The sequence below is a fragment of the Jatropha curcas genome, chromosome 8 (assembly GCF_041381405.1).
Source record: "Jatropha curcas cultivar XTBG-Jc1 chromosome 8, XTBG_Jcur_1.0, whole genome shotgun sequence".
Lineage (NCBI taxonomy): Eukaryota > Viridiplantae > Streptophyta > Magnoliopsida > Malpighiales > Euphorbiaceae > Jatropha > Jatropha curcas.
In genome coordinates this window covers 26,224,256-26,241,174 of record NC_143158.1, presented here as the reverse complement: position 1 = coordinate 26,241,174, position 16,919 = coordinate 26,224,256, and the positions used below count along the sequence as shown (strand labels likewise).

Below are 16,919 nucleotides of genomic sequence, written 5' to 3'. Positions count from 1 at the left end.
TGTCGTTCTGATAATTAATATAGAATCTCGTTATTTCTTCTCTTTTATTTCCTTTTCTTTAACGTATTAATATACCAAATTAAATAATCTAAATAACTCAGGATCTCCTTTTCCACGAGAGTATCTGTCATATTTGAAAAAATATTTTATTCAAAAATATTTATCGTACTTGTGGTTTCAATGAGTAATAATTTTTTTCCATTTTTATCCTTTGTAATGTGTTCCCAAAATATTTCCACTACTATAATTAGACAAAATATGAGAATTGAAAGGTCTTAAATTTTAATTTGGTGTTTGGATATATTAAATTAAGAGTAATATAGTCAATTTATTAAATAATTTATTATAACATAGATAAATTTAATGATTTTTTAAGTAATTTGAAATTTCAAATGTGATAAGTACTCTTTCTATCCCAAAATATTAATCATTTAAGGTATTGCAGAAGGATGAAGAAAGCAATTAACTCTCCTGGTTTTGCATAAGGTAACATTAGAAAAACATTATTTATTACTTTTTGAAATACTCAAAACGACTTATATTTTGGATAAAACAATCACCTAAAAACGATTTATATTTTGAGACAGAGGAAGTATTATGGAATAGATGTAGTAACTTGTATTCCATAATACTTGTTACATTTGAAATTTGGTCATATACAAAGGATAAACATGAAAAAAAATATTTATTACTCCTTGAAACTACGAATATTATAGATATTTTAGAATAAATCGTTTGCTCAAATATGATAAGTATTATGGAAAAAAAGCAGTAGATGCAATGAACCTTTTTTTTTTCTTTCTTGGATAGATATGTGGCATTAAATATGAGTTTTTTTACATTCAAGAGATAATTTTTGGGATTAATAGCCATAAATTGCTCATGGATATCATAACTCTTTGTAATTATGGCTATTTTAACTTTCCTTAAATGAAAAATCGATCCCAAAAAAATTATTAAAAAAAAATACTCCCTCCATTCTATATATATAGACTCACTTTTCTTTTTCGTCTGTCCCAAAATATAGTTCTATTTTTTTTATAACATCATTTATTATCTAATTTCTTAACATACCCCTGTTTAATATATATATATACATTCCCAATTGATATTCATCATTTAATATTATAAAGAGATATCTTGGGAAAAAACTAAACAAAAGAGATAATTCAACCATATTAATTAATTTTTCTTAATCAATGTGAAAGTCAAATGAGGTTTATACATATGGGACGGAGGGAGTAACTAGTTTCCTTGCTTCTCAAATAAGCAATTTTTACTTTTTAGGCCAATGCATGTACTAGATAACTAAAACATATGATTTCAACTGTCAACAACAATCTTAACAGGACACCGAGCCCAGTAGTCTTAGAAGATTTACAATTTGATCGTACGGACAAAATCAACGAGAAACTCGACTCTTCTGAATATAAAGCAGGATGATAGATGGATGGATCTATGTTTCTATTCATATATTACATATTAATGAAAAAAAAAAATTTATATAGGTAATGCCACATCTAATCAAGAGAAAATCTTCAAGTCTTCTTGCTGGCAGATTCGTGAAAAGAGAGGATTCGATGAACTGAGCACTTCCAAGAAGCTTCCCCGCTTTGCTCTTCTAAGTCCCTTCGCAGGAAACCGAATAGGAAGCACATGAGTGCAATTTTCCAAATAGGAAGATATGACATGCGAGTAGTTTATTTGGAATTTTCCTCTATGTTTGTTTAGATTTTGGGCCGGCGCCACCAAAATTGATCGCACCTTTTCCACACAAAATTACAAACCACTTTTTCATCACCAGTCAATTGAACGAAGTCACACAGTCCAAATTCATCTTGATTTACTCTACGCAATGCATGCGAGGCATCAGCAGGTGATCCTGATATTACCGTTAAATAATAAAAATAAAAAATAAAAAACAACTTATATGATCAAATAATTGCCTACTTCGGCGATTTATTTCCTTTAGACACATAATTTGGCTTGCATTAGAAAATGTTTATTAGGAAATTATTTAATTAATTGTTGTATGTTACTGTCCATCTAATTGTATATGTCTCTTTCTATATTATCATTTTTATTTTCAATTTAGAAATTAATTATCGTGTCATTGTACCATATAATGCTTATTACCTATATAGACACCACCCTAATATCAAAAAAAAAAAAAAAAGCGCTTATCACCTATATGTCTTTTGCTTTCTTTGATGGGGTGTATGGCTCAAATATGGATCCAATCAATGAAAATGAAAAATTTTTAATAGTTCAATTTTTTATTTTTTTTTCTAGTAAATTGTCATAAATGCCCTCGTTTTAACATATTTTTTTATTGATTTAGTTGATAAGCGAATTCATAAACCCTGTTTAAACAAGTTAATCACTTATTTTTTATTCTTCTCACCTATTTGAAATGTGAATCTATATATATAATATTCTTTATACTAATTTGTTTTGTCTTGTTGATGATTTATTGGACCTCCAATTTATTCATTATGGCAATGACAAATAAACTTATTTGTCTGAACTGAAATTTGCAAGTTAAATTTTGTTTGAATGAAAAAAAAGCTTCTTTTAAGAGATGATTGAATACGAGTTGATGGAATAAGTTATACAACTTACTGGATGACAAGACAAAATTCCCTACAATTATAAAATGATACTACATACTATTTCTTAATCATTCAACGATCAACTCTTAATACTATTTCTTAATTATTCAGCTTAGTAAGTTGTTAATTCAGATCAATTCAAATAAACGAATTCTAATCAAAATATTGATGTTGAAGAACAAAAACTAAGTCTTGAATCACAATTAATATCTCAAGCAAGAATATTAGAAGCTGGAAACAGATTTACCAAAAATGAGATTATCCAAGAAGTAAAGAGGCAGTTTATGCTAGCAGCATCTCTTGTATCAGTTAATTTCTTGCCTGATCTTTTACAGGTCATTTCATCAATGTTTGTGGGGCCATCTTGGAGAGCTAGCTCTGTCTGGTGCTATATATATATATATATATATATATATAAAGGATAATCATTGATTTTTATTGGATGTTGACATATTTGAAGAGGGGGACTTCATAAGATTTGATTATTTGTATTTAACTAATTTGAGAAAAAATTGTAAGTTTTTGAAAAAAAAAAAATATTTTTCATTAAAATTTCTCTCTCTAATTTATAGTTTTGATGAGAGAGTTTTAAATATAATGACTTTTGTTTTTTTTTTCTTATTAATTTTGTATGAGTTTGTCGAGCGTTGCATTATTTCAAACATTTCATGATGTGTGTTTTGAATTTAACATGATCATCTTTTAATAATATATATAAATTGGCTGAGAAAATGCTAAGCATTAGCTAATTTATTAGAGTCCCCAAATTAGAAATTTAGATATTTCAAATGAATTTCTTAGCATTTTTTTTCAGCTATTTGATTACCGCCTACATGGTTGTTCTCAAACATTGATCAATCATGTAAATAGAAGCGTTCATTATATATTTTGTACTTATTATGTCAATTTTTTTATTCAAAATAACCAAATGTGCTTTCTTAAATTAAAGCACTTTCTCTTCTAAATGATGATATGTTTATAAATTGGCCTAAAAAAATATTTTATAAAACCAAAAATAAAAACAAATAATATAAATATGGACAAAAAATATATTCCTAAAAATATATCAGATATGAATTGCAATACAAAATAATAGTTTTTATATATTTATATATGCATTTTTTATACTTCAAATTATTACTCCAAGGGAATAAATATTTTCACTAATTTTCCCATCAATATTTCGTGTTTATAAAGTAATATACTTTTTCTATTGATTTTTGGTCACATGTAAATACTATATTAATATTCTTTTTCCTTTCAAGTTTATTATATGAATAATTCACTTATTATATCACAAAAATAAATATATTAAATAGTGGCGCAAAGCGCGGAGCGTAGTTAATAAATAATGTTAGGACAAAAACGTTAATTTAAGATTTTATTGAATGTTTCAAAAGGTCATTTAAGATACTATTATTTTATTAAACGTTAATTTTACAATAGCAAGATATGAATAGTTTATTTGTATTAATAAGATGATAGGTTCTGTCCACATTGCCAGCACATTTTGCATACAAACTTAAATAATGAAGTCTCATCTCCTGCTCCAAATTCATCTTAATGCATGTGAGGAGTCGATGAGGCTAAATAATAAAATAACAGACCTTTGATAAAGACAGAGCCTTAATTTCTTCCGATATTATTTTTTTTCTAATAAATTTCTAAATTTTTTAATTAAATTTGGTCTTTTCTAATAAACTGTATGTTAAAGTGAATCTGTGAGACGACAGACAGTCGACAGATAATATGCTTTTTTCCCTATTTGCAAATTTTCTATTTTAGCATTTAGATAATTAATTTCCACGTTTTTTCCTTATATTTTTTAGATTGACTTATCTAGACCTGTCTATATTCTATTCGTAATCAGAACTAATCAATCTACTTAGTCTCCCAATGACTTTTTGTTTAATCTGAGATATTATGTATGTCTTTTTCTGTTTTATTATTTTTGTTTTTTTTTTTTTTTTTTGAGTTTAGTAGTACTTCTAATATGTTCAATGTCCTATCACACATTCTTTTTTTGTGGGGTCTTTAGTTTTATTTTCTTCGAGATTCTCAAATCCACCTTTGAAATGCGAGAAACATAATAACTATAGTAATATCTCAGGCCTTTCTATAATATCTTCTCACCTATTATTTCTTCCAATAGTCTTTTTGCCTTAGTCAAGTTAGGCTTGGCATCAAAACATGGATGCAGGAGAACAAAAACTAAGTCTTGAATCACCATTGATATCTCAACCAAGAATATCAGAATCAAGAAACGGATTTACCAAAGATGTGATTATCCAAGAATTGAAGAAGCAGCTTATCTTAGCAGGACCTCTTATATCAGTTAATTTCTTGACTTATCTTTTACAGGTCATTTCAGTCATGTTTGTTGGCCATCTTGGAGAGCTTGCTCTTTCTAGTGCTTCAATGGCAACTTCTTTTGCTTCAGTCACTGGCTTCAGCTTATTGGTAAATATTGTTTTCAAATGGATTTATTTGTGAGTGTTGAACTTAATAACATATTTGATTATATATAATTGTTCTGCTATTAATTGGATGATACTAGCTACTGTTTGTTTTATATGATCTACAAGCTAATTCCACTTTACATCAGCAATAATTCATCCCAACAAATTGGCTATTGAAACAATAGTGGTTGTCTTCCATTATTGTCAAATGGGTTCCACCAAATTTTGGACTGAAATCAAGTACTCCATTTGGAGCCTGTTTCCCTCCATGCCATGCCATATTGCTATGGTGGTTAGTGAAATGAAAAAAAGTTAAATGTGACTGCAATTTTTTTATAACTTTCTTGAAACTTCCATGGGATTTTCTTTAAAATTATTTGGAGAGATATTTTCACTGATGGTAATTGAAACTTGGCGTCCTTGTACACTTACTTTGAGACTGTCTTTGTGATAGTAAGTAATCATCGTTTTCAAAGCTTATCTTTTCTCAGTGTTAAGCTTCTCAATGACTTATCTGTTTATGATGAACAGAAAGGAATGGGAAGTGCGCTAGAAACATTCTGCGGTCAATCATATGGAGCAAAGCAACACCACATGTTAGGAATACACTTGCAAAGAGCAGTAATTGTTCTTCTACTAGCAAGCATTCCCCTTGCAGTTATATGGGCAAATGCGGGTGGGATTCTTCTCTTCTTCAAACAAGATCCAGAAATATCAGCTGAGGCTGGACGTTACGCTCGTTTCATGATTCCTAGTATTTTTGGTTTTGCCATCCAAGAATGTCTTGTCAGATTCTTGCAAACCCAAAACAATGTGATTCCAATGATGATTACTTCAGGAATTACAACTTTACTTCACATTTTCACTTGTTGGGTTTTGGTTTTTAAGTCTGGACTTGGAAATAAAGGTGCTGCATTGGCAAATGTGATCTCTTACTGGATTAATGCAGCGTTATTAATGCTTTATGTTAAGATATCTCCTTCCTGCAAGAAAACGTGGACTGGTTTCTCAAAGGAGGCGTTACATGGGATTCCTAATTTCCTCAAATTAGCAGTTCCTTCAGCTGTAATGCTAAGGTGCATGTTGTTAATTTATGTTAAGATATCTCCTTCCTTCAGCTTTTTTCAATTTATTTGGGTTTGATTTATATCATTCTTATAATTAATTCCTATCTTGAATAGTTTGGAGATTTGGTCATTTGAAATGATGGTTCTATTATCTGGACTTCTTCCCAATCCAAAACTTGAAACTTCTGTTCTATCCATCAGGTTAGACCTACTCATAAAATTCTTTTGTGCTATAGAATTAATATAGAGAATATTATGAAATTATAATCTCAGCCAATAATTGTGCTATTTTTGTTACCAGCCTTAACACATGTGCTATGATTTATATGATACCCCTTGGACTCAGTGGAGCTATAAGGTGAGTTAATTTGGAATGTATTGAATTATATATATGTAACAATGATATATATCAGGTTTTTTTTCCAACTTTGTTTTCTTTCCATGTCCTTAGTACAAGAGTATCTAACGAACTGGGCGCTGGACAACCACAAGCAGCTCGTCTTGCAGGATGTGTAGTGATATTCATGGTTGCCACAGAAGGCATTTTGGCAGCTTCAATTTTGATTCTGGGCCGTAATGTTTGGGGATACTTATACAGCACAGAAACAAGAGTTGTTAAATACGTAGGAGACTTGCTGGTATTTATTGCAGCATCTCATTTTGTTGATGGCATTCAATCTGTGCTTTCAGGTACTTCTTAAGGAAAAAAATTGAATTTTCTCTTTCCAATTTGTTACATTAAACATGGACATTAATAATTTCAGGCATAGCTAGAGGATGTGGATGGCAAAAACTTGGAGCTATAATAAATCTTGGAGCTTACTATCTTATAGGCATTCCTTGTTCTGTACTATTAGCTTTTGCGTACCACTTTGGAGGAAAGGTAATAGTTTCACATCTTATTTTTCTTTCCCCTTTTTAACTATTCTGAAATGAAATATCACATCAAAATTTGGTCTGCAGGGGCTTTGGACGGGACTTATAGTTGCATTGATTGTCCAAGCAATTGGTCTATTGGCAGTAACTTTGTGCACTGATTGGGATAAAGAAGTAAGTTTGAATTTTTCTTTTTAAACTTTGAATTTTTTATTTGATTTTGGATCTCATGGGTTGTTCTTTTGTAGTCAAAGAAGGCCACTGATAGAGTCTACAATAGCAGCATCATTCGTGAAGATCAAGAATATTAATGATCTATTGAAATTTCCACCACCGCCGCCGCCGCCATCTTCTAGGATATTAATAATACTAGCTAGTAATTAAAAACGCTATAATTATTTTTTATGAGTTTTTTTTTTTTTTGAGAAGAATATTTGAATGATTTGAAATATGTTGAATTAGGGTATTGAGTCTCAACTTCATTAATTACTAGGACCGGAAGCGGGACATGTGTTCACGAATTTAAACTACCCGTATCCGTTTCCGTTCTAAATCCGTTTAAATGCACATTTAAGTATCCAATATTCGAACCCGTTTTAATTTTTATTACTCGTACCCATCCAAAACTCGTTTAAAACACCCTTAAATGTATAGAGTACCCGCAAATTTTCAATTATCCAAATTTGAATTTATTTAAAATATATTTTTTACTTACAATGGATATGGCACACACGGATACCTACTACTAAACCCGTTTAATACAATGGGTAATGTGTATCCAAAGATCAATACCCGTATACAAGCAGTAATTTCACTACTCATACCCATTCCAAACTCATTTATAACTATTTAAACAGATCAGAATAGAGCGGATACCCTGAAACACTCGTATAGTTTCCATTCCTAGTAATGACTATTAAGTTTGAAAAATTAAATTTGAAATGTTTAAGGAATGTAGGAAGGTAAAAAAAAAAAAAAATCAAATTGCAAGTAAAAATATTAAAAGGAAATTAAATTTCAAAGGTTTAATAAGGCAAAATTTTCTCGAGCAAGGAAAAATGAAATGCTACGTTTTGTTCCCCTTTATTAAACAATCCATGTAATAATGATTAAACAAACAGAATAAAAGGAACTTGGGAAAGAAAACAAACACTCTAAGTTGTTTAGATATACTTCAAAACTTCTTCTTCGTTTTCAGGCACAAGAAACGTTTGTTTTATTTGAAAAACTTAAAAAACTAATATTATTTATGTTATTGACATTAAAAGAGGCAATACAAGGCTAATGCTTATAACGTTTGTAATAAAAGTAAGAATATCAAAATCTAATATTATAATTATTATTAATGAAATAATAACATTTTTTTGCACAATTAGTAATATTAATATTATTAATGTAGAATTATAAAAGGCAATTAACATTTATTAGAAGATTTTAAATCACTAAAATGAAGCATTTAATTTCGTTTTGAACTCCACTCTCCATCTAAAGAAGGTAACATTCAAATTATATAAGGCAACTAAAATTTGCTTCCATTTAGAGAAGGTAAAGCTCAATTATATAAGGCCGCTAACGTTTGCTTCCATATAAACGTCAGTTGCCTTATATAACTTTTCTATGGAAGCTAATGTTAGTTACCTTATATAATTTAGCTTTATCTTATTTTAATGGAAGCAAATGTTAGTTGCCTTATATAATTGAGCTTTAATAAAAATTAAAACTAAGTCAACAAATATTAATGTTTTAAGGAAAATCAATATTCAAAATTTGAATATTACCTTCTTTAGATGGAGAGTGGAATTCAAAGTGAAATTAAATCCTTAGTGATTTAAAATCTTCTAATAAAGGTCTAACCTTCAATTTCACTCCGAACTTTCCAAATATTTACAATTTCACTCTAAATTAACTTTTATACCTTGGACACTCTGAACTTATCAACCTAGTTGCAATTATACCTTAATTTGCTTTTAAGGTGCAATTGCATCTAAAAGTGAATTGCAACACTTTGAACTTATCAATTCGTTGCAATTGCACCTTAAAAATAAACTAAGGTCAGATTTTTAATTAAAATAATATAAACAAATGGACTCCAAACCCAAGTATCTATATATATATAAAAGCATAGCAGTTTATGTTATATGAAAGCCAAGTTTAAGTCTCTGAAATTGCCAAATATATAGAGGACAATAATAATTATTTAGCAAGATTGTGAAAAGATAAAGTTAATGACAGCAATTGTAAGAAGATATGTTGTTTTATATTTTTAAATAATGTCTTTATTATGATAATAATATCTATTAGTTACATCCCATCATGATAATGCATTAAATTAAATTAAAATACAAATAATCCAAGCCATACTTAATTTATATTAGGAGCTAGGCTGCACGGACACATGATATGATATATGGAAGATACCAGATATATGATAATAAATATACAATAATTTATAATAAATAAAAAATAGAAAATAAAAAAACTTAATTTTTTATTTTAATATAATTAGTTTAAATTAAAATTAAATTAAAATACATATAACCCAAACTATAAAATAAAAAATATTTAATTTCTTATTTTTTAATGATTACCTTGATGTATGGGGTAGTTTTATACACCAGAAGCTATGTTACACAGATACGGGACACGAGATACACGAATGTATAAGATATGATAATAAATAAATAGTCATTTATAATAAATAATAAACATAAAATAAAAAAAATACTTAATTTCTTATTTCAATATAATTAGTTAAATTCTTAAAAGTATTATCACTATTGAAAAATCTATATCTATCTATATCTATTTATATCTATCTATCTAATATATAAAAATAAGGTAATTTGCTTTATATGGAGCCTAAGTGTAAGTAGCACAGTTTGCCATTTGGCATCATTTTGGATTATAAAATGACGGATGTTATAATTCATACAATTTAGCAAAATTGTAAAAAGAACAGTTGTTTTATATTTTAAGATAATCACTCCATCAAGATAATATTTATAAAAAAGATTATCTCTAACATTTAATTTAATATATCAATATAAATTTATTTCTTCTTACAAAACAATTATTAAGTAATCTACACGCTTAAAAGAGTGTGAATAAGCGATATATTACTACTAAATAAACAATATATAAGCAATTTAAAAAATATAAATTGAAGCGTAGGGGTTCGACAAGTTTTTAAAAAGTAGGACATTCACACATTTAGGACACATTACACTAAATAAGTAATACATTAATATTTCAAATAGATAAATAATAATTTATAATAAATTATAAATATAAAATAAAGAAAAAACTTAATTCCTTATTTCAACGATACAAAAAATATTTAAAAATACTTCATTTTTATTGGTAATATAAAAACCTTGGTTGATTAGCTTGGTATATAGAGTAGTTTCATATGCCAGAAGCTGAGTTGCACGGAAACAGGACACGAGATACGAACGTACAGGATATGATAATTTTTAAAAAAGATAGGTTATTCACTCGCTTAAAACACACTATACTAAATAAGTAATACATTAATATTTCAAATAAATAAACAATCATTTATAATAAACATAATATAAAAAAAACACTAAATTTCTTATTTCAATTACACAAGCAAATTAAAAAGAAACAATTCGTTTTTATTAGTAATAAAAAAAATCTTAGTTGATTAGCTTGGTTTATGGAGTAGTTTCATATACTAGGAGTTATGTTGCATAAACACAGGACACGAGATACAAGAACATATGAGATACAATAATTTTTTAAAAATGTAGGATATCCACACACTTAGGACACGACACAATAAATAGGTAATACATTAATATTTCAAACAAACAAATAATCATTTATAATAAATTATAAACGCAAAATAAAAAAAAACTTAATTTCTTATTTCAATGAAACAAAAACAAATTAAAAAAAACACTTTATTTTTTATGGTAATAAAAAAATCTTGGTGGATTAGCTTAGTGTATAGAGTAGTCTCATTTACTAGGAGCTATGTTGCATGGAAACGGGATACAATAATTTTTAAAAAAGGTAGGACATCCACACACTTAGGACACAGTACACTAAATAAGTAATACATTAATATTTTAAATAAATAAACAATCATTTATAATAAATCATAAATATAAAATAAAGAAATATTTAATTTCTTATTTCAATGACACAAAAGCAAATTAAAAAAAAAAACACTTTATTTTTATTGGTAATAAAAAAAATCTTGATTGATTAGCTTGATGTAAAGAGTAGTCTCATATACCAGGAGTTAGATTGCACGGACACGTGATACAAGATACATGAACATACAAATATGACAATTTTTAAAAAAGATAAGACATCAACACGCTTAGGACATAATACACTAAATAAGTAATATATTAATATTTTAAATAAATAAACAATCATTTATAATAAATCATAAACATAAAATAAAAAACAATACTTAATTTCTTATTTCAATAACACAAAAGCAAATTAAAAAAAATACTTTATTTTTATTGGTAATAAAAATAAAAACCTTGATTGATTAGCTTAGTGTAAGGAGTAATCTCATATATCAGGAGTTAGGTTGCATGGACATGAGACATGATCCATATGCTTAGGACACATTACACTAAATAAGTAATACACTAATATTTCAAATAAATAAATAATCGTTTATAATAAATCATAAATATAAAAAAATATTTAATTTCTTATTTCAATAGTTAAATTCTCAAAATTATTATCACTATTGAAAAATATATTAATAGCTTATATGCATTTTTTATGTAGGTCATACCATGCATGACTTTTGCTATTGCATACCTTATGAAAAGTTTCGCATGATACTTAAGAAGACAAATCCTAGCATCGCAACTTTTCAGCATATCTCAACAAGATACAATTTTTACCATTTTATTATATAATTTTACTATTTTTGAATGATGTTATAAAATATTATTTCATCTTTTAATATTATTCTGCGCATCGTGCGGATTATAAAGGAAAAAACAATTATATTTTCAGATAATATCATATAGGAGGAAAAAAAATTAAATTAATATTAATAAGCGAAAACTATTTTATTTGGAAATAAGAAAGGAATATAAGGGAAAAAAATTTCGATAATTTTCTCTTCAAATTAGAAGGAAAATTAAAAACTATAAAAATAAATTTGTAGAGAAAAATTAATTTTATTTTTATTTTATATCCAAAAAAATAAGTCACAAAAATAAATTAAAAAACACTTCGTAATGCGATACAAGAAAATATGCGATACGATAATTTTTAAAAAAATAGAAGATCCACACGCTTAAGACACACTACACTAAATAAGTATAATACATTAATATTTCAAATAAATAAACAATCATTTATAATAAGCAAGGATGAGAACACAAGTTTGATCTACGGGACGTGCATTTTACTGGAAGGAATAAAAATCTCTACGCTCCAAGGCTCAAGGGCATCTTGGTTTAAAAAAAGTGTTATTATTACATTAATAATAATTAAAATAATGATGTCTATAATTTAATTATTGCCAAATATTCTTTGTCCATTATTACTCAGTTTTTTGAAATTGTATAATTTAGAAAGTCATTTTCACTCAGTTTTAAACTGTATAACTTAAATGATGCCGTCGATGAAGCCAAATAATTGAGTTTCTTACTATTCATGATTCTAATTAATTTTTCAATTGAAACGAAATTTGTCATGGATAATTCAATTCATTATATATATATATCAGATGAAAGAAAGATATCGAATAATCCAATAAATATCAATTTAATTACGAATAAAACACAGTTAAAAGAGACTGAGAAATCAATCAAAAAACTTTCAAACTATTTAAACTTTGAAAACTATTGAAAAAGAAAACAATAATAATAGCAAATTAGAATACATAACTTTTGAAGAACATATACTCCGATAACAAAAATAAGAATGCTTTCTCTTCACTGATTCCTATAGAAGAGAGAGCATTTAATGCAGGTCATTTATTTGTTTGTTTGTCCTTGCCGATGAAAATGCTTTCAAATACCAAAATCCTTAAAAACATGTAAATATAGGAAAGGAGAACAAATTATCATTCGAGATCCAGTGATACAAAACATAAAAGTGAGTTTAATATCTAAAATATTCTCAAACTGGCCAAATTGAATTTCAGAAAAGGGAATCAAAGTTTTTAACTAGAAAATTCAACTTTTCATGTAGGGGTTCACTGACATGAGATCACAATTCCGTAATACTAAGCAATAAATTTTTCGAGGTAGTTGAGATGTTAGCCTTTAGGCACTGCAATAAAATTAGATATCTTTCACATAACTCTTTTACAACAACATAAAGCCAATATAGGAATTGTTCAAAATATCATGTTTACCCTCTATTCACCAAAGAAAACACCACTAAAAAATAAGTGTAAATTCCAAAGCATTTAAATGACATCTTTACAAAATATGATAATAACTATAAGATAGGAGCCCTTACAAACCCATTCTAGGAGTAAGTCCATTATCTATGAACATAAATAGCCCAATACCAATTTTAAAGCAAGCAGTAAATAGAAGAAATTACAAAAGCAAATGACAGACAACATCACTGACATAGAGCAAAAGAAGCAAACAAATCAGAGACCAGTGTTGATAAACCGATAAATAAAAAAAAATAAAAAAAATGGGAATAGCATAAAGAGAAGGAGAGAGAGAGACATGTTGGGTTTGGGTTCCCTTCCTATGTGGTAAAAGCCCATATTTTGAAGTCCACTAACTAATTATTGTTTTACAATTATGCCCCTCAACTAACAGCCATATTCCTAATATTTTTTGGCTCTCATTTGATCGACACACAACCAGAAATCGTGTGAGAAAAACAGAGGAGAGGAGAGGGTTTTTCTGCACAGCCCCATCCAGCACCAGCCACCGTGTTCTGGAGATTCCTGGAGTTTCAACCGTTGGATCGTTGTGATTTTTGGATATGTTGTTCTTTGCTCTCTGTTCTTGATTCTCACCGTAGGGATTTTCATTTGGAGGTTCAGAGATTGAGTTCTGGGTCTGAATCCGAAGCTGTCCTGTTCTGCTTCTAGCTCTGCATAGCTTCATCTTCTTCAGCGTTTTCGGCAGTCATCCTTTGTCGGATTGAGCTGATTTTCGGTGAGCTTGTTCCTAACATCCAACTCTTGATTCTGGCTGATCAGTTTAATTTTTGGATGAGTAGAACATTTTTAAATGTATTGAGAACAGCAGCTGTGTTTTGTGATCACTCTATTGTGTTCCCACACATTTATTTGTGGTTGTTTGTGGTATAGCTACATATTTTGATGGTTGTAGCTTGCTGTAAGTTGTAAGACAATATTTGTGATAGTGAACTTTATTTCCTTGGACCGGAGGAGAGGTCCCGTGGTTTTTATCCTTCACACCGGAGGAGTTTTCCACGTAAAAAGATTTGTGTTCATGTGGTGAATGTTATTTTTGATTGTGTATGATTTGGGACAGCTTGTGTTGCTTGAATTTGTTGCTCATTGTTACTCCTAATAGATTCATTCAAGTGGGGAAGTTTTTGTTGTGAGGTCAGATTTTGTGTTACTTCCCATCACAGTGGTATCAGAGCTGCAGTTATTTTTGTTGATTGAGCATTTTTGCTTGTTTGAATTATGGAGGTAAATATGAGTAAAATGATTTGTTTGGATGGCACAAACTATCACACTTGGAAAGGAAAGATGAAAGACCTTTTGTTTTTAAAGAAACTACATTTGCCTGTATTTGCTACTAGTAAGCCTGAGTCTAAGTCTGATGAAGAATGGGAGTTTGAGCATCAGCAAGTATGTGGTTTTCTTAGGCAATGGGTTGAGGATAATGTATATAATCATATTGTTAATGATACAAATGCCAAAACTTTGTGGGAAAAGCTAGAATCTTTGTATGCTTCTAAAACTGGTAACAACAAGTTGTTCTTACTTAAGCAAGCCATACGCCTGCAGTACAAAGAAGGGAGCTCAGTACTTGACCATGTAAATGAATTTCAGGGTATCTTTGATCAGTTATCCAATATGGGTGTCAAGTTTGATGAGGACATTATGGGACTTTGGTTGTTGAACACTCTTCCTGACTCTTGGGAAAACTTTAGGGTATCTTTGACAAATTCTGCTCGTGATGGTGTTGTAACTATGCAGTATGTGAAGAGTGGTGTTCTGAATGAAGAAGTAAGAAGGAGAACTCAGGGCGCTTCCACATCACAGTCAGATATTTTGGTTACTGAAAACAGGGGGAGAAGCAAGAGTAGAAGTCATGATCACAACAGTAGAAGCAAGAGTAGGAGTAAATCAAAGTCAAGGTATAAGAGCCTTGAATGTCATTATTGTGGTAAATCTGGGCATATCAAACGGTACTGTTACAAGTGGAAAAAGGATAACAAAACCAATAAAGGCAAGCAAGAAAAGAATGGCAATGATGAAAATGGTGATCGTGTCAGTGTTGCTACTTCAGTTGATTTGGCTGTTGTTCATGATGGAAGTATGATTAATGTTGCCAGCAATGAGGTTCTTTGGGTACTTGATAGTGGAGCTGCACACCATGTTGCTACAAAGAAAGAATTCTTCACATCTTACACTCCTGGTGATTTTGGAACTTTACGGATGGGAAATGGATATGTATGCAAAGTAGTGGGCATTGGCAATGTAACTGTGGTGACCAACCTTGGTATGAAGTTGATACTTAAGAATGTTAAACATGCGCCAGATGTGAGGTTGAATTTGATATCCTGTGACGCTTTATATAATGATGGATATGGCACCAATTTGTTTAATCATGGCATTGTTTATAAAGGCTCTTTGGTTGTGGCTAAAGGGTTTAGAGGTTCAGGTTTGTATTGGCTACTGACTACTATCCCTACAGATCTTGTGAATGCAGTTGAAAATGATAGTTCAACAGAATTATGGCACAAGAGATTGAGTCACATCAGTGAAAAGGGTCTGAATATTCTAGCTAAGAAGAATTTGCTTTCTGGTTTGCAAGGTGGAGAGTTAGACACTTGTGAGCATTGTTTGGCTGGAAAACAGAAACGGGTCTCCTTTAAACATCATCCTCCTTCTAGAAAAGAAGAGTTGTTAGAGCTAGTACACTCAGATGTATGTGGTCCTTTGAAGAATAAGTCATTTGGTGGTGCACAGTACTTTGTGACTTTTATTGATGATCACTCAAGAAAGCTTTGGGTTCGTGTGTTAAAGTCAAAGGATCAGGTACTCGGTGCATTTAGAGAATTTCACACTTATGCTGAGAGAGAAACAGGTAAAAAGTTGAAATGTGTTCGTACTGATAATGGAGGTGAATATTGTGGGCCATTTGATTCTTATTGTCGAGAGCATGGTATCAGACATCAGAAGACACCTCCTAAGACTCCACAGTTGAATGGCTTGGCAGAAAGGATGAACAGAACCTTGATGGAGAGAGTTAGATGTACGCTTTCAGATGCAAAACTACCTAATTCTTTTTGGGGTGAGGCATTGTATGCAGTTGCACATGTCATCAATCTTACTCCTACCGTTCCTTTGAATAATGATGTTCCTGATAGTTTTTGGTATGGTAAGAAGCCTTCATATGATCATCTACGGGTATTTGGGTGCAAATGTTTTGTTCATGTTCCTAAAGATGAAAGGTCCAAGCTAGATGCCAAGACAAGACAGTGTATCTTCATTGGCTACGGTCAAGATGAGTTTGGCTATAGGTGTTATGATCCTATTGAGAAGAAAGTTTATAGAAGCCGTGATGTGGTCTTTATTGAAAATCAGACTATTGAAGATATTGGCAAAGTGGAGAAACCAAAACCTCAAAATAACAACTTGGTTGATGTAGATCCAGTTCCGTCAGCTTCAACACCTGCTGCAGTTGATGTTAGAAATCAAGTTTATCTTCAGGATAATACTG

At 29.7% G+C, this 16,919-nt stretch overlaps 1 protein-coding gene across 2 annotated transcripts; it reads left to right on the top strand.

Moving 5' to 3' along the window:
* The first annotated feature begins 4,655 nt into the window (after positions 1 to 4,655).
* LOC105628490 (protein DETOXIFICATION 16) lies at positions 4,656 to 7,623 on the top strand. 2 transcript variants are annotated; one of them, XM_012209905.4, is made up of 8 exons: positions 4,656 to 5,072; positions 5,603 to 6,147; positions 6,253 to 6,339; positions 6,440 to 6,496; positions 6,590 to 6,828; positions 6,903 to 7,021; positions 7,102 to 7,188; positions 7,263 to 7,623. In XM_012209905.4, the coding sequence occupies exons 1-8, from the start codon at positions 4,803 to 4,805 to the stop codon at positions 7,323 to 7,325; spliced, it is 1,467 nt and encodes a 488-aa protein (XP_012065295.1). In that variant the 5' UTR covers positions 4,656 to 4,802; the 3' UTR covers positions 7,326 to 7,623. The 2 variants fall into 2 exon arrangements, with proteins under 2 accessions (XP_012065295.1, XP_020532729.1); XM_020677070.3 differs by lacking the exon at positions 4,656 to 5,072 and adding an exon at positions 5,351 to 5,524.
* Positions 7,624 to 16,919: the final 9,296 nt, after the last annotated feature.

Bases quoted from the DNA above. Each gene is read 5' to 3' on its own strand.
- LOC105628490 (XM_012209905.4), top strand. From the start codon at position 4,803: ATGGATGCAGGAGAACAAAAACTAAGTCTTGAATCACCATTGATATCT. The intron at 6,497-6,589 runs GTGAGTTAATTT...CCATGTCCTTAG, and splicing joins GGACTCAGTGGAGCTATAAG to TACAAGAGTATCTAACGAAC. The intron at 7,022-7,101 runs GTAATAGTTTCA...TTTGGTCTGCAG, and splicing joins CGTACCACTTTGGAGGAAAG to GGGCTTTGGACGGGACTTAT.